Source organism: Prionailurus viverrinus, chromosome A2, assembly GCF_022837055.1.
Source record: "Prionailurus viverrinus isolate Anna chromosome A2, UM_Priviv_1.0, whole genome shotgun sequence".
Taxonomy (NCBI): Eukaryota; Metazoa; Chordata; class Mammalia; order Carnivora; family Felidae; genus Prionailurus; species Prionailurus viverrinus.
Window position 1 is genome coordinate 53,103,680 of NC_062562.1, and position 27,082 is coordinate 53,130,761.

The following is a 27,082-nucleotide window of genomic DNA, read 5'->3' on the forward strand; positions in this document are numbered from 1 at the left end:
TTTTTTTTTTTTTCCTTTTAGCTGTAAACCATTAGAGTAGTTATCAGCTAATAGAAAAAGAAAACTCCAGCGGGATATTGCTGTGTAAAGAGCCAAATGGTCTTTGGACACTGAAGGACAATGAGTTTCCTGACTGCAGGAGAGTCACTGATACCTTAACAGTGTGGTCCAGTTCTCCACAATTAAAAACAATTCTTACACATTCATTATGCTCAAGACACATAACCATCCTAGAGCTCCTATTATTATTCCCTCTTTAAAGATTAGGAGACTGGAGTGCAGAGAGGTTGGACATTTTATCCTGAGATCACGCAGTTAGCACACAACAGAACCAGGCCTATGATGCAGGCCTCCTTGCTTCTACCTCAGTGCATTCTGAGCATGATACCCCCTCTTGGAAGCTACTTCCCCATTGGCTAGAAATGAGCCAAATTGACAAATGCACTTGGAAAGCTTCACCTTGGGAAAATATGCTGGCTTATGATTTGTTTTTATCACTTTTTAGAATGACAATAATCTTTTACGTTGTCCTGCTATCCCAATATATTCATGGCCAGGAAATTTTTGTCTTTTACTCTTTTGTTCCTCCCAAATAATAGCAGCTAGGACAACTGTCTCACATACAGGCTGGACTACAGACTATAGGTCGTAGTAAAGCTGAGTCTGTGTATCCATTAATGAAAAAAATCGGGGCACAGCAAAACAAAAGCAAGTGAAGACCTCTTTGTAGCTGATGTGACTATGGAAAATCAGTTGTGTTCGTTTGAAGGGAGAGAAATAAAAGGAGAACTGGTGACATGGCTAGAAATAGTTAACCGTGTAAGGCACATTTTTAGCAGCTTGCTGAGAGCCAGTGTGGGATAGGGACCTGGAGGCTGGGAGGCCGGGAGCTGGGAAGCGAGCTGGACAGGGAAAGAACCCTAAAGCAAACTGTTTACTCCACACTTTTGCCTTGGGCCATTTTTTTTCCAGGAACTGCTTTCTCACCTTCTCTTTATCTCCCACTCCAGACCTGCTATCCATGCTGGAAATCCCATCAATTTAATAATAGTACCTGGAAGATAGGAGGAAGGCATTTAAAAAAAAAAAAAATTCCCCCAAGTAGGCAAGAATTTAAATGTACACTACCAGTGACTGGTATACTCTTCCCTGTCACTGAAAGGCAGAGAGCCCAGTCCACTGTAAATCACTTTAAAACCTCACGCCAATTGGCGATTTGGCTCTAAATCTTTGAGTTAAAAATAAGATAATTGTAGACTCTTTATGGGATAACCAAGTATTAAGGATTTTAAGAGAAAGGGCCGCAAAATGCTTGATTATGGGCTTCTCAAGTTCAGAGGCCAAATGTTTGTCATTTTTTCCCCTATAGTAACTAACACTGTGATTTGCCCATAACAGTTACTCAGAATGTATTTACTTAATTGAATTAAAAACTCTTGCCTATGCCCCTTTGAAATTCTGGACTTTGAACAGAGAGCCTCTCACTCGCCCAATATTTGCTAACCAACTTGGACATCATTAATGGTTTAGATAGAGGCAGAATTGCCTCTTGTTAGGGTCTGGAAAAGGAAAGAGAAACTGGGCCAAATTAAAATAATCCAGTCCCTGATTACACAAAACTGAAATAGAATTGTTTGGCTCTCTCTTTTCTCCTTATCTTGCAAAATCAAATTAAGCATTAGTGGAAAGAAATAGTTCAGAGAGGAATATGGGAGAGAAAAGAAAATCCAAAATATGATTTCCAATGAGACTAGATATTTGTTCTTTATCTTACGTGGTCATGTTATTTATTTGATAGCATCTCTCTCAAGGGTGTTATGTTATCTCTTGGCCAGGACTTATGAAAGTTAAGATTTGCATTGATAGAAAAAGTCATGCAGAAGTATGGACTCCTGAGAGGGTAGGGGATGTGGAAAAGTGGCCATGGCTGGTGCAGTAGAACAGCTTGGGTCTCATTATACACCCTGCTTGAGACTGATGTCATTAGCATTGGTTAGGCCAAGCCTGGGGGAGACTGTTCAGCATAAAGGACGGCCTGTTACCCAAAACCTTTGGAAAAGGAAATGACTTTATTGAAGAGGCCATTCTTTAAATTTGTCTTACTGCTCAATTTAACCATTGCCTATTCCATCTCATTTTGGAATACTGGCTAATCTCTCCTCTCAGGACCTGTACCAGCATATGCCTCTAGGCCAACCAGGGCTTTTCCCTTCTCAATTAAACTTCTGTCTCCTGTATCTTATTTCCTGGTGCTACTTGCACCTTTCAAAACAGATAAATGAGCAGATAAATTAAATGCTCTGCTTCCCTCCCATGTTTCTTAACTTTAACATCCTATCTTTGGGATATGATACTCCTACTTTTCATTGTCTTGCCTAAAAGAATAATGCTTGGGAATTTAGGCTCAGGGCCAGATGGGATATGGAATCACTGGATATGGATAACTGGAGAAGAAATTTCAATAGCAGTAAGCCTTTTAGCCACCCTCAAATGGGAATGGCATTGACTCTTCTCACAGTCTCTTTCCCTTTCTCTGGCTTGTGCCAGCCCAGCAGCGTCTTTTAAGAGATCCCACTGAACTCTGAAAAAACATGAATATATAACCAGGGTGCCTGTTCCATGACGACAATTTGAGAACTGAATGGACTTTGGAAGTTCCCAGTGTTTGAATATTACCCTGATGTGCCGAACACACTGGGTGTATCATTGTCACATGATCCCATGTTTGTTGATGAAAATAAACAGAGAATGGTTTTCAAAAACCATTTTCAGTGCCATGGTTTGTCATAAAACAATAAATAGAAAAACCCTTGGTGCGCCTGCCAACTTTTCATCCCATATCTGAGAGATGATGAGGCCCTGGCTGCACTCTATCTGCAAACAAGGAATAAAACTTATTTGTTCTATATTGGACTTTGGGTCGCAAAGCATCACATTGCTTATGATGGGTACATGTAGAGTCGCTGTTTTTATAATTATGAGAGCAAACTGTGCCATCATAAAAATGGTTTTTCTAAATAGTGTGTGAAATATGAAACTACCAAATAAAAACAATATGGAAACGTCACCTTTTGTGAAAACAATTCTGTACCCATTCAAATTTTCCTATTCTAAAATTTACAATGGCCGTCAAATTTAGTAACTCAAGCTGTTGGGAAGATATCTCTTCTTTTAAATCCTACACTTACAGTTAAACAAAGTGTGGTCTCTTTCTCCTTCATCTATGGAAAAGCCTGAGGGAGTTGGAATTTGCTCCCTTGAGAAGAAAGATACCAGACAAACCGTCAGAGAAAAGAGACTTAGGAGCCCCGGTATAAATAAAGAACAGGATAGTAGTGCTGATTTGTTTTGATGGCTGATGAAGAAACTGGGCTCCTGGGATCATTAGTCCATATATTAATGTTAATAAAATAAATTCCTTTACTGCCAGGACTGTCATGAATAGCTAAAGATAGATCTGAACCAATAGTGTTCTTTCAGACAATAAATAAATAGCATATAGTTAAGAGCATGTGGATTTTTTTTTTAATGACTAGATTCATTTGACCAACACCCTTGTTTGCCAGCTGAGTAACGCTTTGGCTGGCAATAGATGGCTTTTTAAGAGCTATGGTTATGTGCTAGTTCATTAGAGTGTGAATAATTCTTCACATTAAGTTTTTATTTGTCTTCAATCTCTAAACCACGCAGGAAAACAGAATTACATTTGCGAGATTTTTCAAACTTAACTTCAGTCACATCTAGCACTAAACTAGCACTTCTAGGAAATATAGTTCAAAAGTCCCTGCCTCCAAGACCCCACCATAGAAGAGCTTCTAAAAACCCCAAATTCCTCCAGAATAGTCATTTTATTTAAAAAAGAAAAAGTGGGGAAATCATGTAGAAAGCAACAGAAAGGGAAAAGAACTAATCATGAGTCAGGAGATCCAGTTCCATTTCAAAGTTTGTTGTAAATAGTTATTTGACTTTGGAAAGTCTCTTGGCTTCATTCAACTTACTCATACCTCATCAAAGAATGATGATGTAAGTGATTTTTGAAGACCCCTTTGGTTCTATAAATCCCATGGTTCTCAACAAGAGGAAACTAGAAACAGGCAAAACCAAAGACATTGAAGAAACCCAACCAGTGAGTTTTGATTCACATTGACCCACTATAGCTAATCCAGAAGAACCAGGTATCTCTAAATGGGTGAAAGCTAGTCAGAAGTATAAAAAAGGAAGAAGGAAACAAAATGAAGAACATAGGCCCCAACAATTCAATTTTTCTTCCTTGAGCCTTTGCTCTAAGCTATCATGAAAACTAAGGATATCAGGAGAGATTCATGAGATGAGGCACACATTTTTTCAGGCCAGTTTTAACTCTGACGTGTTCACCAAGTGATAGTTTGTGAGAGGGTAGAGTTGTCTCTTACACTAATTATAGTCTCCAAAATTGGAGCAATCACCAGAACAATCTTTGCTTTGGTTGACTCTCATTTATCTCCTTTAGCTTGCTATTTTAGTACTCAAAAAGAGCTGTAAACTTAGAGCATTCATTCATGCACAATCCCTTTCATAACTTGTATATTAAAATGCTGATGTTATGGACTGCTAAGGAACACTATTGTTCTACTTCTCCAGTCAAAAAAGTAAACTTTTATTACTCTACTTTGTTTTCATTATTAAGCCAGCTTCCTCCATGATCTTTGTGTTACACATTAGAGGCATGCAAGAGGTCTGTAACTAAATATAATTATATTTATCTATATAACACAGTACCTTTAATCCCATCCTGACTTTGATATGGAGAGCCATTTTTGAAAATCAGAATATATAAAAATCAATTACATTTGATGTATCTCTCTAAAGAAAACTAATTTCCTCTTACAGAAACTGTTTTTGCTTCCCCTAGAAAAACACTGTGTTGAAGTGCAGTTTTCTTCATGTCAGTCTCACCTTTTTCTGGTCTGCCCAATATTTGAGAATTACAAGCATCACTACGGCCAGAGGCAGATTCACTTTATATAAATTAATGAAGCTTAACCTTCAGGGCTTCTCTTTTGTACAGAGCCCCTTCCAATGTTCTGAGAAGGGCGCGAACAATTTTGCTCTTATAATTTGTATTATTGAACCTAACGGTTGTTATTAAATGTACCCAATGATTGAGTGCATTTCAGGCCCCACAAAACCTGGATCTGTCCCTGATAATGTCCTAGATGTAATTAAACATTCTTTCCTGTTAAGGAGAGGTGCTTATCTGGCCATTTGATACAATGTCTGAAGATAAATACATCCTTAGCTCCAAACTAGAGGCGTAAAATCATTAAGACCAAATTTGAGGATGATATGGTTCCTCTTATAACAGCAGATCATCAGATGATACCATACAAGCTAATAGAACTTAGATGGCTTCCCTTCGATGTGTAGAAAATACAGAAATATGGAAGTGAAGTCCTTTTTATGTAGAACATTTTACCAGAAGTGCAATATTAAATTAATAACCCAAGATAAGTTACACAAGCCAAATTCCACCTGGTTTTAAGGTCAGCTCTCTGTAAATCAGGTGAGTCACTATCTTTTCACTGTTTCAGGGTAAGGAGGTCCAGGGTGAAATGTGCAACTGTTTGCAGGCTAAGAACTGGTGAATTGGTAGCAAAGAAAGGCAGGTCTCCAGGCAGACCATGTCTGGTGATCCCTCTTGCAGTTTGACAGATTTACATGGAGGCCGAAAGTGCCTGTGCAGACTTAAAAAATGCGATGAAAACAGCATAATCTTGGAAAAACAAAAAAATCCACTGGTATTCATTTGCATGTCAATATCCAGAATTCTCTACCAGTTCATCACTTTTCAAATGCTGAAGGGATTTAAAAAAAAACAACAGAATGGTTTGGCATGATGGTGGGGGCTGCTGATTCCTTTCTCTGTCCTTGAGTGTTTACTGCCAGGAAATCCTGACCAACATCGATTGCCAAGGGGTTAAAGTCACATTGTTGTTAAATTGGGAGAGAAAATTAGCAGGATTTTGTGCCCTATGTTCAACTATCACAGAGTTTCAAAAACAGGAACCTGGGGCTTTATATGAGGGGACAGGGGAAGTCAAGGGGAAGAGTCACAGGGTGATTTATCAGGGCATAGTTCCAGATAAATTGCTTACATGGAGGTGGAAGAATTTCATGCATACATTCTGTGCCAAGAAGCCAAATGGTTGAGCAGAAGCTCATCCAGAAGTTGCAGTGGGCAGTTCTGGGTACAGTCTTTCCAATGTGAAGAGAGGATGATTTACATTCATGTTATTTTGTACTTCTATATATACAGGTAGACTTTTCAAGTATCCATACCATCAGATTCCCATGGCAGTAACGAAAACCAGTATTTCATTAACATAAGTTTATAATATGCTACAAAACTCCTAGAGGACAGAAACCACTAGGTTCTATAAAAACAAGTCTTTCTCATGATTAGAATCTGACATTCTGGGGGAACTCAGCACATTTTAACTGATGTGACTGATTATCTTCTCTTTTTTTTCCCCCTCTCTCATTAATATCAATCCTGAGATAGAAAAAAAGAAAAAAAAATACCAGCAGAGTGTCCAAAAACATAGTAAGCATTATTTGCTCCTAATTTAGTTGAAGAATTAGAGCCAACAAGCAAACCTATTCTTGAGTCCACACATCTGCCCTCCTTTGGGGTTGGCTAAACAATACAATTGAAGTGAAGTTTTTGGTTAGAAAAGTAAGAATTTCTGGAATAACTCCAGTGAATGGTGTTGAAATAATATGCAAGTTTGGAAATCTACTCAACATCTAAGAATCCTTAGTGTTATTTCCTTCAATGTAGAATAGACTTAATGGTGAAAATCAAAGACTTGTGTAGAGATTAACAATCTCCAAACCAGTGGGTCTTAAAGGTGGCTCCTTCTGCCACTCATTCTGTTGCTTCCTCTTGCCCATCAGGAGGGAATTCTGAGCATCTCTGCTTAAGAGAAATGTCATGTTCAGTGTGCATGCATATACATGCACACTCACACAAATCCACATACACACCACACACACAGCTTCTGAGAAATGCAACTAGAATATCTTCAAGAGAAGAAATGGAAATATCCAGCTTAATCCAACCCCCTCAGTTGGGAAATTTGAGCCTAAGAAAGATAAAGTACTTTCCTAAAGTCACATAGTTAACCACAGAATCCAAGCTATAAGCCAAATACCCTCAACTCTTCTTCCAGTGTTTTCGAGTATACGCTTATTTGAATGGGATTGAGGCTTAACTTCTATAGTTCAGTATTTCCAATGTATGTAAAATGCTGCCCCTTCTCAATCAGATTAGCCAGAGGATTTCACAATGACCATAACCCTTTGGTCAGTTCTATACAAGGAAATGAAAGAGAAAGATCACTTAATGACTAACAACTTGCGCTTGAAGGCAGCCTATTGCAAACTTGAATAGACTGATCCATGTGTTTTATTGATTATTTGACCTTTAAGGACAGATATTTTGAAAAATAAGTTCAAAACCCTTTTTTAATTTTGCCACTTTATGCAGCACTTACCCACAGGCTTTAAACATCTGGCTGTTTCTAAAACAGATTGCTTCCAGAGCATTAAGAAAAGAAATAGACATTTTCTTGGCTTGGTATTTCTCATCTGCTTTCAGACTGATTTCTTTTTAGTTATAAGTATATTTTACATGCACACTGCGTTTCATTTGAGATCTGAGTAGATTTAATCTAAAACTGCAAGATTACTTTATGTTCAAGTGGATGTATTCAACCCTGAGTTGCCGAAATGATTTGTTTTTTATTGAAAGAAGGTTAAAAACACATTCTATTGAAAGCCAAAATAAACAACGCATTTTGTATGATTTTAAAAGTCAGCAACAAAGACTCTCCAAACAACAAAATTTGAACTCTTAGCCAGTCATAGGTAAACTGTTGCAGTATAAGCTGAAAGAAAAGAAGACCAAGCTTGGTAAAATATGTTTGGATCCAGAAGACAATTAGGAGGAATAATCAAGAGTTAAGAGTATTTTCTCATAAAGTATTTTTGACCTTAAAGATTCTAATTAACAAAGCAAATGTGTATAAAGAAACTGGTAAGGTTGTTCACCCTAAATTAGAAATCTCCAACTCAACTACCTTTTCTCCCTTTTTTTGCAGCCATTTGTTATCTATGACATGAATTCCTTAATGATGGGAGAAGATAAAATCAAGTTCAAACACATCACCCCCTTGCAAGAGCAGAGCAAAGAAGTGGCCATTCGCATCTTTCAGGGGTGTCAGTTCCGCTCAGTGGAAGCTGTGCAGGAGATCACAGAGTATGCCAAAAGTATCCCTGGTTTTGTAAACCTTGACTTGAATGACCAAGTAACTCTCCTAAAATATGGTGTCCATGAGATCATTTACACGATGCTGGCCTCCTTGATGAATAAAGATGGGGTTCTCATATCAGAGGGCCAAGGATTCATGACAAGGGAGTTTCTAAAGAGCCTGAGAAAACCCTTTGGTGACTTTATGGAGCCCAAGTTTGAGTTTGCTGTGAAGTTCAATGCACTGGAATTAGATGACAGCGACTTGGCAATATTTATAGCCGTCATTATTCTCAGTGGAGGTAAGATTCATCTTCTTATCTTCTGTGAAAGGGGGTGGGATTGTGGTGGGATGGCTGAAAGAATTTTGACTCCCCTTAGCATTCGTCCTTTCCTCTGTACTTACTGCATTTTGCTACAGAAAATGCCAATGATCTAATGCCATGAGAGCATCACTACACAGGTAAAATAGCAGGAAAGAATATCACAACTTTGCAGTTTATAGGCTGTCAGCAACCCAGGCTTTTTTTTTTTTCCTTCATAATATTTTTTCAAGTCCAATCCAAACATGGAAAACAAATGCCCTTCCCTTCCCTTCTCTCCAGAAGTCCAATATATTCTTCATTTCATTTAAGTAATGACATGTACAACTTTGCTTCAGTCAGTGCTCACTTAGCATAGAGAAAGCACAACTAACTGGTTTGGGGCAGATTTTGTTTCTGCCCTACCATCAGGAAGATATTACTTTAAATTGCATTCCTAATATCAGGAATCAAGGAATATTTATCTACTGACTTCTGCCCACTCTCTCAGGAAATCTACCTGATTTCCAGAAATCTTCTCTGATGGCTTCCCTGAAAGTTCCTTTGTGAGATGGTTAGTTGTGATTAAGAATACAACCTGAACCAAAGAGCACACAGAGAAATAAATTGAGTTATTTAGCAGTTCATTGTAATTTTGTCCTTGTAAGTACATGATCTAACTAACCAACTCCAAAAGCCAGATTTTCTACTAAATGCTACTTTCATTGGCTTCTCCAAACGTTTCCAGCTTAAGTAGAAGAAAGTTTTACTGTCGTTTCTCTTTATAAAATTTGTTTACAAACAATTGCTTAAAAGCAATGAGTTTTCGTTACTGAAATGGACTTCAGGTGAGCTTTTTGTATGTACTCTACAAAATATCATCTGGCAAAAGCTGACGTGGTGGGAGGGAGAGGGGTTTGATTGTCCTATAGATGAAAGCTGCGTATAACTGTCCAAGGTATTGTTAAGAACACGGTGCCTTCTGTCATCCTTTGTTGTCCAATTACTTGGGAGCAGAGTGCTTCTAAAATTAGGTGCATCATGTGTTAATAATAAAAATAATAATAATAATAATAATAATAATAATAGCAAACACTTATTAAGTACCTACTGTGTCCAAGGCAGTATTCTATGTGCTTAATACACATTCACTTAATTCTCTCAACCCAGTGAGGTAAGTACCATTTTGCAAATGAGGAAACCGGAGCACTGAAAGGTTCAATCACTTGCCCAGAGTTACCCAGCTAACACAAGATGGAGCCAGAATTATGAACTCTGGCAGTCTGGCTCCAGAGTCTACAGTAATACTGCCCTTTACATGACTTGGGTGCAAATAGATAACACATACAGCGCAGGTTAACTCTGGAGCCTGCAGTACAGTGTCAAGTTGTAACACATTTAAAAGTGACATTTTGGGGATTATATTTAATGTAACAAAAACTACCATCCAGCATGTTTTAATATCTTCACTGAATCTATTTAAACAGATCAACCCTTGATCCTCCCAGGATCCATGACTAATTCAGCAAAGAAGAATGAGATTCTAATTTATTTGAGGTTCATTAGGAGAAAAAGCTTAAATTTTGAAAACCCAGTTGAGAAAAACAAGTTGATATTGCTTAGCTAATATTTTGAGGCACATTTTACTTTTAGTGAAAAACAGATTTATTAATATTTGATATATTTCTGAGATTTTTCCTAAGCATACCATATATACCATGTTTTATTCCTTTTATTCACTTAATCATTTCCCCAATCATGTTGTTACATACTCTTTGTTAATATATTTTATTAATTTTTGAAAATAAAAGTAATACATGGTCATTTCATAATTGAAAGAGTACAGAAAGGTCTGAGTGAAAAGTAAAAGTCTTTGTCCTCAGAATAAAATAAGATTAACAAAGCCCCGTTTCTCCTCCTGGAAAGTATCTATGCATGTGGTACCATATATATGTATATGTGTATGTGTATATGTATATGTATGTATACACACACACACACACACACACACACACACATATACTACCATTCTAGTGACTGGGAAATATTCCATTTTATAAAGGACCATTACATGCTAAATTATCTCTTTATTTATGGTTACTTATAATTTATTACAAAACCTATAAAGAAGAATATAGAAAATTATTGAATATGTGTTCTAAATTTGTGTTTTAGTGACCATTCTTATATGTAAATTTCTGTCCAAATTCCAAATTCCTTTCTTTTTTTTTTAAGTTTATTTCCTCAGAGAGAGAGAGAACATGCATGCTCCTTTATGAGCAGGGGAGGGACAGAGAGAGAGAGAGAGAGAGAATGCCAAGCAGGCTCCATGCCCAGCTCAGAGCCCAGTGCAGGGTTCCATCTCACAAACCATGAGATCATGACGTGAGCCAAAATCAAGAGTCAGATGTTTAACTGACTGAGCCACCTAGGCATCCCCCCAAATTATTTTCTCATTCTAAATTACCAGAAGTGGAATTGCAGGGTAGATGGCCATGAATATATATCTTTTAATGTTTTATTTACATTAAAGACAGAGAGAAGCAGAGCATGAATGGAGATGGGGCAGAGAGAGAGGGAGACACAGAATCTGAAGCAGACTCCAGGCTCTGAGCTGTCAGCCCAGAGCCTGATGTGGGGCTCAAACCCACAAACCATGAGATCATGACCTGAGCCAAAGTTGAACGCTTAACCAACTGAGCCACCCAGGCACCCTGGCCATAAATATTTTTAAGTCTTTTTGTCACATCACTGCCAGATTGTTCTCCACAACATTTATACCAGTTTGTATTCCCACCATAGACATAACACTAACAGAGGCATTTGAAATAAGCCATTCAACATGATTAATTTCTAGCTGGGGAAGGATAGACAAGAAACAGTCATGATAATTCTGAACTTTTGAACCTGAGCAGTATTGTTTTACAGGCATGTGAAAGAATAGGGTGTTTTCATCTAGAAAAAGATGCTATTACTGCCCATAACTCACAGATTATTTAAAAGCTAGATTATTAAAAAAAAAAAGTGATTCGTTAGGCTTTAGATTTTTCATTAATTGGTTAAAAAAAATAACTGAATACCTTGATTCAGTTTAATAGATACTGCAGGCTTTGGCTTTTAATTATGAAAATTTTAAATGGTACAATTTAAATATAGATGCTGTAAAAATGAATTACTTTTGGTCTTCTACAGACTACTTTAACAGTAGCCAATATCCAGATCTTATTGGATCCTGACAACAATGAAAGAAATCTGAAGGTAGCTGCCAGCCATAGATTAAAATCTAATACCTGTGGTTATAATGAGAAGAAAACCCTGTGAATAATTTTAGACTTCCTTTTAAAAATAGAATTAACCATTGACTGGTTTCCATATCACAAAAGGCAAATCCTTCCCTGACCAAAGTTTGCTTTTGTAGATGAAGTCTACCTACAGGCAGTAGATAAGAATGAATAAACTGGACCCCATGTTTGCTCAACACACAGGAATTTGATTCTCTTCTTTACTCAGAGAAGCCGATTGGGTATAGGTCAGAGAAGGAACTGCTCAAAGCCTTTCCAGTCCAGAGACTGGACTCCAGTAAGATCAGAATCCCAGTTATCTGTAGTATAGTGAGATCAGTATCTCAGATTGTGGTTTATTAGAGTACAACATGTAATTTCTCAGTTATTTTTTTTTCCCATCCTGGGTTTTCCAGAAAAGAAGAACATTCATATAGGCAAGAGGCTTTGATCCAGTAAACAAATTTCTGATCCTACATAATCTTAACAAGAGTGATCATTTTCTCCTCTTTAGTTTACATTGAAGTCTATGGATTGCTTCAGAATGAAGAGCTTCTTTGGCAGGGGTCCCATTGACCTCATTCTGAGCTAGCCTTAAAATCACCGAAGAGTTTCATTCTGGTGAAGGCATCATGACCCTAGACTGAAGGGAGTATGGGGAGATGGGCATCATGTAAGAATGAAGTGGTTGGGAATTAGGGAGATTAAGGGCAAAGGGTCCCCAGAAGAACAAAGAGGATTTTTTTGGGGGGGTTGAAAGTATCTGATTTGACCCAACTAAGTATTTGCTGAGGAAACTGGAGTTGCTATAGTAAGATCACTGTCATTCAACTTCAAGCATAGAAACTGCTGATACTGTTAGATTTGGTAGTTAGATTGGCCTGGTGCTTAGCATCTTTGGCTGTCTACTCAGCTGTCAAACCAAGCTAGCTGAGAAAGATGACCTAGTTCTTCTCAAGTTTTTCTCCTCTCTCTCTTTCTCCTCTGAGCTCAAGGCAAGAAAAAAATGGGACTAAAAAGAACAACACTGTAGAATCAGACAAAGGACAGCACTTCATACATTTTCAACAGCATTTCATATACGTTCTCTTATTAGATCCTGAGAATTTTTGTGTATTTTTATTCTCATTTCATAGAAGGAAAAGCGAGGCTCGTAGACTTAAGTAATTTGTCTGAGATTGAACAACTAGTGAGCCGTGGAACTAGGGCTGAAACCCAGGTGTCCTGTCACCTCAGAGTGCTCTCTCTGCCACACACCCTGTCCCCTTCCACCTGGCTAGTGGATCCTGGTCACCCTTCTTACACTTGTGTTGGTGGCCGCAACCTGTGCTGTCTACACAATACTCCGTAAGATATGGGCCCATAATTTAGAAGTCATGCTTCCTCAGTAGTCGTGATAAGTAACAGCTTCCCTTGCTCCCTCTAGGATGGCTGGTGTCAAGAGTAATAAAACTGCCTCCAGCAAGGGGCATGTTTGCAACTGGCGCCACAGCTTCATGCCAGCCACGCTAGCAAACTCCCAAAACTACCCAGCAACCACAGCCAAGTGTAAAGCTCAGTAAAGCTGACAAGCTCCAGGACACTCCATTGGACACTTTGCCCCCTTGAGCATTTGCTGTTCAGTGAAGAAAAGCATAGGAAGGTTCCAGCTGGAACTCTGCAACAGGAAAAAGCTCTTTTTGTTAATTCAGAACAGTTTGGAATCCATTACAGTTCTTCCCCAACTTCCAGGACAGGGGGGGAGGAAATTCAGTGGGTTTTACAATATATTTTTTGAGGCAAATTGCCACCGTCATCCTAATGACAGAGAGGCTGTAAATATTGATACAGTGGCCACAGATGGTAAATCATCAGCCTCCTCATTTACCCTCTTGAGTCTGGCTTAGTTACGCAAACCACCTCTATAGCAGCTCCTTCCTCTTCCAGCAATCCCAGCCATGTTCTTTCTCGGTGAGGCAACTTTGGACTCCAACTGTTCTTGGAGTGTTGCTATGTGTTTCTGCTGTTGAGAGGGTAGGGGGCAGGGAGAACAGGGTACAAGAAAGGGGAATTGTTCTCATGGCTGTACATCTGCAGATCAAGGAAGAGTAGATATTCTGAGACAATTGAGTGAGTCTTAGTTCTATCAGGTCAGTAACCTGAGGCTTCTGTTTCTTACCCTTAGTTATGACTATATATGTGTGTGTGTATATATATATATATTTTTTTTAATTTGTTGGAATTAGAATCAAAGGACAGCATCTAGTTCAGAATATATACTTACTAGGTGCATGTTGAATGCATAATAGTCAAATAATAATAATAATAATAATAGTAATAGTAATAGCAGCTACCATTTATTGAATACTTCACCATGTGCCAGTATATATTGAGCACTTTACGCACATGCAGTAATCCTTGTTTAACCTTTCCTGCAGCTCTGCAAAGTCTGTTATTATCTCCATTTTACAAATGGTGAAAACAAGTTTAGAGAGATTAAGCAACTTGCCCAAGGTCACAGAGCCACTAAGTGGTGAGGCCAAGGTTCAGACCTAGGTCTCTCTGACCTTAAAACTGATACCCTTCTGTGTATTGGGATGTGGAAGCATCCCAGTTAATTACCTTGATCTGGGAGTTTGGTGCAGTTATCAAAAACTGCCCATTTCATTTTGCCTCTGAATATTTCAATCAAGAGTTTTCTTGTTTTAGTCCAGATATTACTTAATAATATCCAAAGCCCTTGAGATACCCTTTTAACCTAACAAAATTACACCCTAAGTTTGAAAATTGCTGTGGGAAGGAACTGGGCCCGGTATAACACTGAAGACTGGTACTATGTTCTTAAACTTGTTCAGGTAGCATGGCCTTTGGAAACAATGGCACTGGATATAGCACTCACCACAAAAATTGGCAATAAGCTTTAAGTAACAGAGTGAATACATTTGTTCTTAATCAGGTACCATCCTACCAGCCAGGTTTTAACAGCTAAGTGTTGCAGAAAAAATTTATGAGAGAAATTTTGAATTGTTAAAATATCACCCAGTAACTTAATTTCATCTTGTCAGTCAGAAACAATCAAATGAACATTCATTCAGCTGTAGCTGCAAACACTTCATGCCAGTTCATAGACACAGGGTTTGAGGACTCTGAGTTTGAATGTTTCATTTCTCTTCCCCATCCCTAACTGCCCCTCAAAACCTTGAGGCTATTTCCAGCTCATTTGTAATCTTTCCATTTTCTGCAGAGCTATTTCTGTAAGTCAGAATGAACAGTATAGCACTTCTCTAAACAGAAGACAGAGTACAGGTGCCTGATTGGGCCTCCACTTTTCTTGAGGAAACCCTGAGACCTCTGATTCTGCAGGGCCCAGTGGCCCCCACATCTTCTTTGTCTGTTAGCATCATCCTTAGTTAACTGGGAGGAGACAACCCAAAATAGTTTAAGACTTACCCTCCTATGCCAATTAAATATCCAGCTATTTTATCCATACAGTTTTTTGTACAAGACTCAGGCTGCTGCCTAAGTGGTAAAACTTGTTTTTCTAACTTCTTTCTCATGATATTGAGAATAAACAAGGACATATGATTTCTCATGTTTCTAAGCCCTCAGTAGGACAGTTGAAGAATGTTATTATGTGGTTCAGATCTCTCATCTGGGCCATGATGGTGTCAGAAAGTAATAGCATTCATTTTTTTTTTGTTTTTTTTTAACGTTTATTTATTTTTGAGACAGAGACAGAGCATGAACGGGGGAGGGTCAGAGAGAGAGGGAGACACAGAATCTGAAACAGGCTCCAGGCTCTGAGCTGTCAGCACAGAGCCTGATGCGGGGCTCGAACTCACGGACCACGAGATCATGACCTGAGCCGAAGTCGGATGCTCAACCGACTGAGCCACCCAGGTGCCCCAATAGCATTCATTTTAACTGAAAAATGTTTAATGGGCACCTACACTGAGTCTACATAGTGTATGGCGTTCGTCTCTTCTGCTCTTCCCACAGTGCTGCCATGACCAGTGGGAGACCCTTGTGAGATGACCAGGATGGCTCTGAATAGTGACTCAATTAGGAAATGTCCCTTTAGACCACTCTTTTCATAACCTTTGTAGACTTGGTTTGGACAGAGATGAGGTATATCTATGAGTTCTCAACTGGCATGCAAATTCTAAAAAACAAAGAGCTGGCAGGGGGATGGGGAGACAGGGAGAAGATGAACCCTACTAGAATCATCTGAAAAACTTAAAAAAAAATACATGAGTACACATGAGCGCGCGCGCGCGCACACACACACACACACACACACACACACACACACACACGCTTCTGTTGATTGTAGGCCATAGAAGCATCTTTCTCTGTGATTGCTCAGAAATACCATCTCTTCCTCACCCTGGGCCTGGTAGGCTGGAATCATCTTAGTAAGTGAGCACACGATTGTGTTTGACCTCAGTGACAGACATGGGATTGAAAGCCAAACTGCTGAGTCATTCCTGTCACCGCACCAGCAGTCTTGGAAAAGGTTCAGTCAGTCAGTCAGTGGGCTGCTTTTTGGAGCACTTTATCATTTTGGGTTCTCACAATGTGTGTTTAAACTCTGGGTGACCCCAGGCAGCCTTCCAGACTGGCACAATTCACCAAGACATTCAGACTGATCATCTGCAAGTGAAGAAGAATGAAACTTGAGGGCTGGTTCAAGTCACTTATCACAGAGAGGCCAGCACAGGTTGTGAAGGAATCATGCACTCCCAGGGAAAGCACCTTTCAAGGGTCTTGCCAGCTTCACAAATAAGAAAGCCAGAAGACTCAGGATGGGGCATTGGAAAACATTGGACTCACGTAGACAGCCCTGAGTTCAAACCCCACCCCCTCCTCCACCACTTACTAGATGTATGATTTCACTCGATTATTTACCTCCCTGGGCCCTAATTTCCTTATCAGTACCCTAAGTAAATGAAATAACATTACGTGAAGGCTCTGGCACAATGCCTGGGACATGGTAAGCACACAGTAAATGCTCATTTTCCCTCCCCCCCCCCCACCATGATAGAATTTGAAGTAGCTCCACAGCAATCCTGCCAGTCATATTGCTTGCAGTTCCACCAACAGACATTCTTAAATCCCTTATCGAAATATAAATGCCCCCAGGGAGCTATCAGCTAATCCCTTGTATCAGCTATCACTTTAAGGGGATTAGTTGTGGATTGAGAACAAAACCCCAAGGGAAAGAGACACTGGAGGAAGGGGGAGTGGCCTGACAAGCTAAGGGGACAACTCTAAGCCCCCTTGCCCCTCAAAGAGACAGAGAATAGCAGCAGGAGAGTGATGAGTTTCCACACTCCCAAAGTTCTGATAAAGTTTTGGGCCATTAGATGTTGAGAGGTCATTTTTGAGGTTAGTTAGAGATCACAGCTATGTTTTGAGATCACAGGCTCTTCTCAAAAACATCGGAAAGGAAGACATGGAGTGTTGCAGAGAACTTTTATGTTTGGTTATTGGCATTTCTAGAGGTTAAGGAAGTAAGGAAGAGTGGTTGGATTTGGAACAGGAGTGTGTCCGACTTGATGAGAAAGAAGAAATCACTCTCCTTCATCTTTTCCTGTCCAGCCTTCTTCCTCTACCTCCCGCCCACCCCCCATTTCCAGTCCTGATCCAGTGTTGGACATAGAAGGAGCAGAAATTTATCTATATCCCTCGGCTCAAAGGAAGAACACACTGCTCTCCTGGCTCTGACACAGAGAAGGGGAGCAAACCGTGTGGCTGAGCTTCATTTGAGCAACCTTGAATGACTAGAACAGGGAACCCTAACTCCAGGGTGAAGGAAGACAGGAAAGCAAGGACTTCCCAAGGGCAGGATGGAAATCTCAAGTAAAATTTCCATTCTGAAAGACCTGGAAATAAAACTGAGCCCAAGCTCATTTCACTCCATGGAGGTACCATTGAGCAATGCAAAGAGCTTTGAGGACAGCAAAGAAGAAAGTGCTACCCACCTGTTATTAGGTACCTTTGTGTTTACTGCCATAGTTGGAGAGGTGGCTTTTGAGTAGGTGAGTGTTTAAGATGAGGGAAGTTGGTGTGGAATGGCTACTCAATGGCCAGATAAAAGAAAATACTCCTGGCTTGGTTTCATCATGGTGGTTATCCCCTTTCACCATCTTGGCCATATCATATGTGTTATTGTTGTGAGGAGTGGTTGTCATTTGGACATAGAGAAAGCATTAATCAGAAAAATGTTAGAGTGTTAACCCACTCCAGAATAAAGGACTCTGCTGGCTACATGTGCCTTCATGGCAGAATATGCTCGTTACAGAAGATCTTTATCTGTTTGATAACACGTTTACAATATCTGCTAGTTCTGTTGTCCCCTTGCCCAGACAGCCACCATCAACTGCCTTGCTGCTAAAGTCATCCATGGTGCAGCCTTCTGATTAATTTAGGCTTGCCCTGCTAGGATTCCTAATACCAAATCTCCAGCAAGGTGCAGCTCCAGGAGTGGAAAGGGGAATAACATCTGGAAGAGGGAATGGAGAGATGGCTGAGAAGAAGGGAGCAATTGAGGGGGAAAGAACAGGAAATATAGAGTACCCAGGAAAATCAGAGAAATGAGAGAAGAAAGGTAGGAAGGAAAAAGAGGAAAGTGACATTATACTATTAGAAATAGCTACCTTACGGGGTGCCTGGGTGGCGCAGTCAGTTAAGCGTCCGACCTCAGCCAGGTCATGATCTTGCGGTCTATGAGTTCGAGCCCCGCGTCAGGCTCTGGGCTGATGGCTCAGAGCCTGGAACCTGTTTCCGATTCTGTGTCTCCCTCTCTCTCTGCCCCTCCCCCGTTCATGCTCTGTCTCTCTCTGTCCCAAAAATAAATAAACGTTGAAAAAAAAAAAAGAAATAGCTACCTTACTATGTGTCAGGCACTGCGCTAAGAGCTTTCCATCTATGAGTTGGACTACTCTTATGTCTCCATTTTTTTTAATTTTATTTATTTTTGAGAGAGAGACAGAGCATGAGTGGGGGAGGGGCAGAGACAGAGGGAAACACAGAATCTGAAGCAGGCTCCAGGCTCTGAGCTGTCAGCACAGAGCCCGACGCAGGCCTCAAACTCATAGACCGTGAGATCATGACCTGCGCCCAAGTCAGACACTTAGCCAACTGAGCCACCCAGGTGCCCCTTTATGTCTCCATTTTTTAAGTGAGGAAACTGGGGTACAGAAAGGTTAAGAAATTTGCTCAACGTTACCCAGTAAGTAAGTTTTAAGGCTAGGATTTCAACTGCTTCTCATTAAGGCAGGAGTGCTTACTCTTGCCTGTGCATCAGAATCACCAGGGAGCTTTTAAAAGCTCAAGGTCATACCCCAGGCCAAGAAAATAAGAATCTCTAGAGATGGGGCCCAGGTGTTAGTTGGTGGGTTTTTAATCTTGCCACATGATTTCAGTGTGTAACCAAAGTTGAGGATCACTGCACTCCATCAAGCTCCAATTGAAAATTAAATATGAAAAGAAGCATACATGTGAAACTTTCTTACAATATTTTTCCCCCCAAGGGTAGGAATGTGGGAGGGAATTGCTACAGGCCATACCATAGTTTAGCAAAGGTGAAGTTGGCTGAATTCACAGTTTTGCCTAATGCTCACCATGATTCCGATAGATCAGAAAAGTATTGCAGAATCCCTAACACCATCACTTCAAGGAACAAGTAAATTGAGGCACCAATGGCTTCCTTGTTTTATTATTGCTCTTAGACTGTCTTGCTTATATGCATTCAACTACAAGAATGAGAATCTGCCCAAACCCCTCAAACATGGGTCTGCATCAGGAATTATCTTCTAGTGCCCCTGAATTTGTGCTCCTACCAGGAGCAGTTCAGAAATCTTCCATTTCCCAACTGTGTAAATGCCAGCCCAACCCTGCTTATACTCCTGACCCCATCCCTGTGGAAACTGCCTTTATTTGCACAAACCAAGAGAATAATAATATCTTACAAAGCCCCAGTACGTAGCTCATTCTCACCAGAACCTTATGAAAGAAACAGCACTGTTCTAAAAAAAAATTAAGCCAAAACCCAGAAATATTAGAGGACCTGTCCAGAATCATACAGAAACTAAGTGGAAGTGATACAGGACTCAAATCAAGTCTTCAGTTTCCAAATCCACTGCTCTTTTTAGCACATCTGTGAACTTTGGAAGAATGGAATAAAGGACATTGGACAGGAAGTGTAAAAGGAAGTCCTACCTCCCCTTTGGTTTTCACCGGGCACCTGAACTAAGGTGTTTCATTGTCCGTGGATCAGTTTACAACTACCCAGCTATCAGACTTCTTTTTTTTTCTGAATCCCCTGGATATAGTCCTTTTCAGATTACTCTATTTCAGAAAGCCAAAAGACCAAAGCTTTAACAGCAGCTCTTAGAATAGAGACAAAACCACCTACTTGGTTTTTCTCCCTCTCCTCCTGAAGACTCCATTGGAGCCCTCTGCTTCCCTAAGACACCTTCTGAGAAAATCTGTGTTCAGGAAATGCCTGGCCCAGGTGGGCAGATCCCAGGAGAGTCAAGAGAATTGAAATCTTTTTCAGATAGCTCTCCACATAACAGAGCCAGATCTGGGTATGATGGGAGTTTAATAGGTTTGCTCATAATCAGCAGCCCTCGCTAATCAGTTCCAGCATTGTGTGAGTGGGGACCAGAAAGGTTGCTTTCCCAATTCTTTGCAGCCTGGGAGTAAGGAACCACCAGTAATTGACTCCAGCTTCCTAGAGGGTTGTGTCCTGGAGTATGAGAATCAACACTCCCTTTCCCATAAGGGCCTTCTAGACAGCCTAGGCCAGTGAATGAGGTCCCTTGACCCTGATCCAATCCCAGACCTCAATTCTGACCCTCAGCAAGGTGTAGAGAGATCTCAGACGGGGCTTCTAAAAACAGGGTCTTAGCAGGCACTGAGCCACTGAGGAGTGGAGAGGAAAGGGTGGGGACCCAGGATGGCTCTGGATGCTTGGACAGATTGCCTAGCTTAGCTCAGCAAGGGTTTGAGTGTGTGTGGAAGGAAAGTGAAAGGAAGGAGAAAGAGGGAGAGGGAAGAGGGAAGGCCTTGTAGCTGATTACAGGTAGAAGGTGGGGAGCAAACCTGACAGATCCCTTTTGCCTTTGATTCTAGGGATTGCTTTAAGACCAAAGGATGCTTTTTAGGTTTTTTTTTTGTTTTTTTTTTGTTTTTTTTTTTTAAAGAAGCCAAGTGTTTTAAATTTAAGACGTAAGCCTGTAAATATACTTTTCTAATTAAATTTTGAGTGTACTTTCCCCAGGTTAATTATGTGAATTACGTATTTACAGAGGAGAAAATTGGGGCCCCCTGAACTTGAACAGCTTGCTCTGGGTCACAGAGTTGGTCAGAGTGTACTACTTTTTACACTTGACTGCAGTCTGTTTTGCCTTGACTGAGGCTCAGTAAAGGGGACAGTGGGACAGATCTGTAAGTGATCTAACTTGTCACTGGAGAAAATATAAATCAGTGGCCACAGAATTTCAGCCCTTCAGCCAAACTTCATCTGTCACATAATAAAAAAATAACTTGCCAAAGAAGGGTTTGAAAATCCAAACCAGACCCTTCTCCACTCCTCGAGGAGCCAGTTCCATTATACTGCACTGAAGCCAAGTGTTTCCAGCAAGCCTGATCAGCTGCGTTTTAGGGTTTGGTTGTTTGAGCTGTCATGATAAATGAAGCCTACTAGGTTAATGTAATCTGTTCTGCAGAAGTTTTGACTGATGCTGCCCAAGAGGAAGGAAGAAGGAGAAAGGGCTGTAAGGAGCCAGCTTCCCAGTGAGCCGAGGTTCTACACAAGGGTGTGGGGTCCCAGCTGGTGGAGGAGCCACATTCAACACCTGCCTTCACACAGAACGCTGCCATTTGAGATGCAAATTCATTTGCATAGCCCCTGGCAGTTGAAATCTGGAACATTTGTCAGGGAGAGAATCAGCAGTCATGAAACCAAAGGCACTGGTCCAGGACATGTCAGAGGCTGAGGCATCAGGGTTTTCATTACTGCATGGCAACTATGAGAAAAGGCACAGGCCCTCGAGGGGCGCGATTATCCAAGCCAGGACAACATCACTTATTTCAGCCTCAGAACCTGTGATTTTTGCTGATGGTTCCAAATTTAAATGCCAAGAGAGAAAAAGTATACTTATTCCAGTCAATGGGTTATGTTAGAGATGTTAGAAGAAAGAATCGATCCAAAGTTTCCATCTGTAATTAAAAATGGAAAAAAAAATGAAAAGAAACTTAATGTAAGAGAATGTTCAGAGTTCTGAAAACCTCACCATGAGGCCGTCTAACATTTCTCTCCCGTGCCTCACCTCAGTGGATAGAGGTTACTAGAGTTTATTAGACACAGAAAAACACAGTTTACAGGAGACTTCTTCATTGTGTAGCGATCCTGTCTTTAGGCTTGTTCACCAACCAGGAGAATTGTACTTTTCAATCCAGGACTCAGCCAGAACAACCTTCTCTCACTCATTAGCTCAGCCAACTGAGTGCTTCCTGTGTTTCCACCGGAGGCTCAGAGATGATCAAGGCATAGTGTCTGCCCTCTGAAACCTCATGACCTCAAAGGAGAGATAAAGAAGGAAATCAGTACTTACAATACAATTTATAAGTACAATATGCTTATAATACAGCATTTGAAATTAAGCAGACTTAGATTCAAATATCAGCTCTGCCATTTACTAGGAAGTGGCAGATTTGGGGCAAAATTTAACACCTCTCTCTCAATCTTCATTTTTCCCTTCATAAAACACTGACCTCATGGAGTTATTGTGAAGATCAAATGATATATTGAGTAGAAAGCCCTTAGCACATTCTTTGGAAAATGATAACCATTCAATAAATGTAATCTCCTCATAGGATAGAGATCGAAGTGTTTATAAGGTGCAACAGGTCTAGAGAAAGGGGGTTGGGAGAACAGGGGAGAGGAAGGGATAATGTCAAGGAGGGCTCCCAGGACATAGGAGACATGGGCTTATATTTTGAGGAATAGGTTGAAGTCAGTAAGATGGGTGAAGGGAAAGGAAGACCATTTCAAGAAGGAGGAACAGAATCTGCCTCAGCACAGTCATGACAGAAAATAGGATGTTTGAGGGACTTAGTATGGTAATACCTTAATATGGCCAGAACAGAAGGATGGTTCCAGAAAGTGATGTTAGAGGATGAAGGGTAGTAAAAGGTAAGTAAAAGCTCTTATACAGTGCCATAGTTTACAGGGAAGGGAAGACAAGCTAAGGTGAAAAGCCTTCAAGAACTAAAATTTGGAATCAATACAAGGTGTCAGGTGAGTGTCCTGAATGATGTACAAGAATCCTGCACCTCTCTGGTGAGCTTGACGGAGAAAACCTTACATGATAACCACAATGCAACAAACTTAGAAATTAGAAAATAAACTTAGAAGTTAGAAAACAAGACAAACACCAAAACTTTCCACTTGGAAATTTTAAAACACACTTCTGTATAACTCTTAGATTAAAAATGAAATCAAAATAGTAAGACATATTATTTGGGAGAGAGCTACATGAGTACTGTTTACCAAAGCCTATGGGGTAAAACCAAAGTGACACTCAGGAAACTTAAGAGTTTTAAATGCATCTATCAGAAAACAAGAAATACTAAAACTAAATGAATTAGCATTCAACTCAAGAAGCCAGGAAAAGAGAAAAAAATAAACCTAAAGAAAGTTAAAAGAATGAATTAGTTAAGTTGAAAACAAAATAGAATTTTTAAAAAGTTAATAAAACCAAAAGCTGTATTTCTCTAAAAAGAAAAAAAAAGATAAGCCTTTAGCAAATCAGATTTTTAAATGACAGAATATACAAAATAAAAAGCATTCAATTATAAATAAAAATGATAGGAGATTTCAGATTCTGAGAGAATGTCATTACAACTCTATTTCAATATGAATTGCAAAAATTTTACTTTTATAAAGAGCAAAAGGTCTTTACTAAATCTCGACTAAGCTCTTCACTAGGAAGATTAAATGCTATAGAAGAAAAATTAAAGGTAGCCAGAGATTTACCATCAGGCTCAGAGAGTTCTGCCAATGAATTCCAAGAAGCCATCAAGGAACAGATCATTACTACATAGAAACAGAAGGAAAATTTATCAACTCAGTCTATAAGGTTAGTTAACATTTATTACCAAACAGACAAAGGATGGCACAAAAAAGACATTTCTGTCACAAATTTTAAAACTCAAAATAGGAGCAAATACAAAAGTATAGGGAAATCTATGAATATAATGTACTATACTAGAGTAAGATAAAACCATATGGTCATCTCTTTAGAGAGAAAAAGTTTAAAGCATTTGATGAAATGCAACAACATTCCTGACTTAAAAAAATTAAAAACTGTGTAACTCTTAGAAAGCCAGGAGTAAAATGTATCCACCATAATCTACAGTAAACTTCATAGTTGTGGTAAGCCATTAAGAATCATTTTCTTCATGGTTAGGAATAAAACAAGAATACCTCCTACCACTACTGTTATTTAATACCATATTAGAGATATTAGCCAATACACTATGGCAAGAAAAAGAAATGAGAATTATAAACACTGGAAAAGAAGAAATAAATGAATTTGTGGATGTAATTGTCTATCCAAAATAGAAAAACAAATCCATGATAAAAACTATTTGAATTGATAAGAGTTTAGGAAATTGGAATATATTCAGTGTACTGAAATCAATAATTTTTTTCTAAGCACCAGCAGGGATATATTAGAAAAGATAATGAAACAGAAGCATAGAATACTATTAAGCAAAGAAGTAAGTTAAAGAAGTAAAGGATACTGTGTTTAAGGATTCATCTAACAAGATCCACATGAAGAAAAACATGAAAAGTTTACAAGTAATTTAAGTTCATTGTTTAAAAATTCAAATACGGAAAGTATAAAGAAGAAAGTGAGAATTACCTCACTACTCAGAAGAAAGCTCTATTAAAATCTGGAGCTCTATCCTTCCAAACTATACCAGTATTTAAAAACTATGTCTTGTCTCACTGAAAATGTATATGCTGGGGCGCCTGGCTGGCTCATTTGGTTGAGCATCCCGCTTGTGATTTCAGCTCAGGTCATGATCTCACAGTGTGTGATTTCAAGCCCTGCATCAGGCTCTTTGCTGACAGCACAGAGCCTGCTTGGGATTCTCTATCTCTCTCTCTCTCTCTGTCTCTCCACACACCTCTCCCACTCACACTTTCTCTTTCTCTTTCAAAAATAGACATTAAAAATATATATGCTATTTAAGGATATGTGTATATGTATACATACATACATACATACATGCTATATTAAGGGGAAAAGGCAAAGCTGTTTAAAAAAATTTTTTTAATGTTTATTTATTTTTGATAGAACACAAGGTGGGGAGGAGAAGAGAGAGAGGGAGACACAGAATCTGAAGCAGGCTCCAGGCTCTGAGGTGTCAGCACAGAGCCTGACACAGGGCTCGAACCCACAGACCATGAGGTCTTGACCTGAGCTGAAGTCAGTCACCCAACTGCCACCTGGGCGCCCCAAGGCAAAGCTGGTTTCAAAAGCATATCTAAAGCTGTGGTGAGAAAGCAAGTGGAGGTTAGAAAACAGACTCATCAGGAACGAGCAGAAGTTGAAAATGAGATTTCTGAGTGAGTAGAAACATACTGGCAGAAGAGTCCTCAGTCGGGGGGGAGGATTACGCCACCATCATGTTACGTCAACTGATCAGACAGATTTAGCCCCAGCCGGGAAGCGATGCCCCTGGAAAGAGCTCTAATAGTCTTGGTTTCAGTCCATCCTCCTGCTCCACTGTCTACTTAACCTCCCTCACCACCTTATTTTAGAACCAGAGCAAAACAAGCCAACAAAAAGACAGGGGAGTAGTTTCCCTGAATATGCCTCAGATGTGGGGCCAGAGAATGCTGTAACGGAACCTCTTGTTCTTCTGCTCCCCCAGACCGCCCAGGTTTGCTGAATGTGAAGCCCATTGAGGACATACAAGACAACCTGCTGCAAGCCTTGGAGCTCCAGCTCAAGCTAAACCACCCGGAGTCCTCCCAGCTCTTTGCCAAGCTGCTGCAGAAAATGACAGACCTCAGACAGATTGTAACAGAACATGTGCAGCTATTGCAAGTAATAAAGAAAACAGAGACAGATATGAGTCTCCACCCGCTCCTACAAGAAATTTACAAGGACTTGTATTAGCAGAGAAGTCCAAATTCACTGACCACGTTTTCCTTCTTCCAGTTGCACTATTATTTTGAGGGAAAATCTGACACCTAAAAAATTTACTGTGAAAAAGCATTTTAAAAAAGAAAAGGTTTTAGAATAATACATCTATTTTATGCATATTGTTTATAAAGATACATTTACAATTTACTTTTAATATTAAAAATTACCGCATTATGAAATTGCTGGTTGTATTTGAAGACTGGGTCTTATGCATTCCCTCCCCTCCCCCCACCACCAGGCTCATTTCCTTTTATTTCCTTCCCCTTCCTTCCTTCCCTCCTCCCTCCCTGCCCTCTTTCCATCCCTCTTCTTTCCTACACATTTGTCAAAATGGGGGTGGAACTGCGGACTGACTTTCATTCTCAGTAAATTAATTTTTTCTTCACTTCGCTCTTCTGAACCCTCCATCTGCCTTAACACCCACAACTAAGAAAGGCAGGGAAGCCTCAGGACAAAAACTTCTCAGAGCATGTGTTTCTTACCCTGCATGTGCGAGTCTGGGGCATATCCCTCAGGCCTACCGAGGATCAAGTCTTCTTCCACAACCCCAACAAAGACTTTCAGTCACCAAGAGCAGCCTACGGGCAGGGTTCCACGGCATACATGGTATACCCAGGGGCAAATGCTAACTGCTGGGAGATGTGGGTAACAGGTGTTTTAAAATTTGGCACCTGCCAAAAAAGAACTTAGAGTTGAACTAAGGAGAAAAGATTAATCTTTCTTAAAAACAGATTATAATGCTCGGTATAATCATGGACCAATAAATGGCTCAGACTCTATGTACTGTGAGAGTTCAAAGGAAGTAAGGATGGATGAAGATTGGAATAGTTAAATGTGACTCTAAATTTATTGAAGTGGGCTTCAGAGGATGTGTTGGATTTGGGATAGTTAGAGAGTAGGAGAAAAGATATTCCAGGAAAGCAAAACAGCAGGAACAACAAGAAGAGGAACCAAAACCAACCGTGAATGAGGGAGAAGAGCCACGTTCCAGTTCTG

General features: G+C 39.9%; 1 protein-coding gene across 3 annotated transcripts in view; it reads left to right on the forward strand.

The window, feature by feature from the left end:
• PPARG (peroxisome proliferator activated receptor gamma) overlaps positions 1 to 26,265 on the forward strand; it is a 135,402-nt gene extending 109,137 nt beyond the window's left edge. For all 3 annotated transcript variants that reach the window (XM_047839313.1, XM_047839304.1, XM_047839295.1), the window contains 2 exons: positions 8,142 to 8,592; positions 25,812 to 26,265. In XM_047839313.1, the coding sequence (XP_047695269.1) occupies positions 8,142 to 8,592; positions 25,812 to 26,059 (699 nt within the window). In that variant the 3' untranslated portion in view covers positions 26,060 to 26,265. The remainder of the gene's footprint in view (positions 1 to 8,141; positions 8,593 to 25,811) is intronic.
• The last annotated feature ends 817 nt before the right edge of the window (positions 26,266 to 27,082 follow it).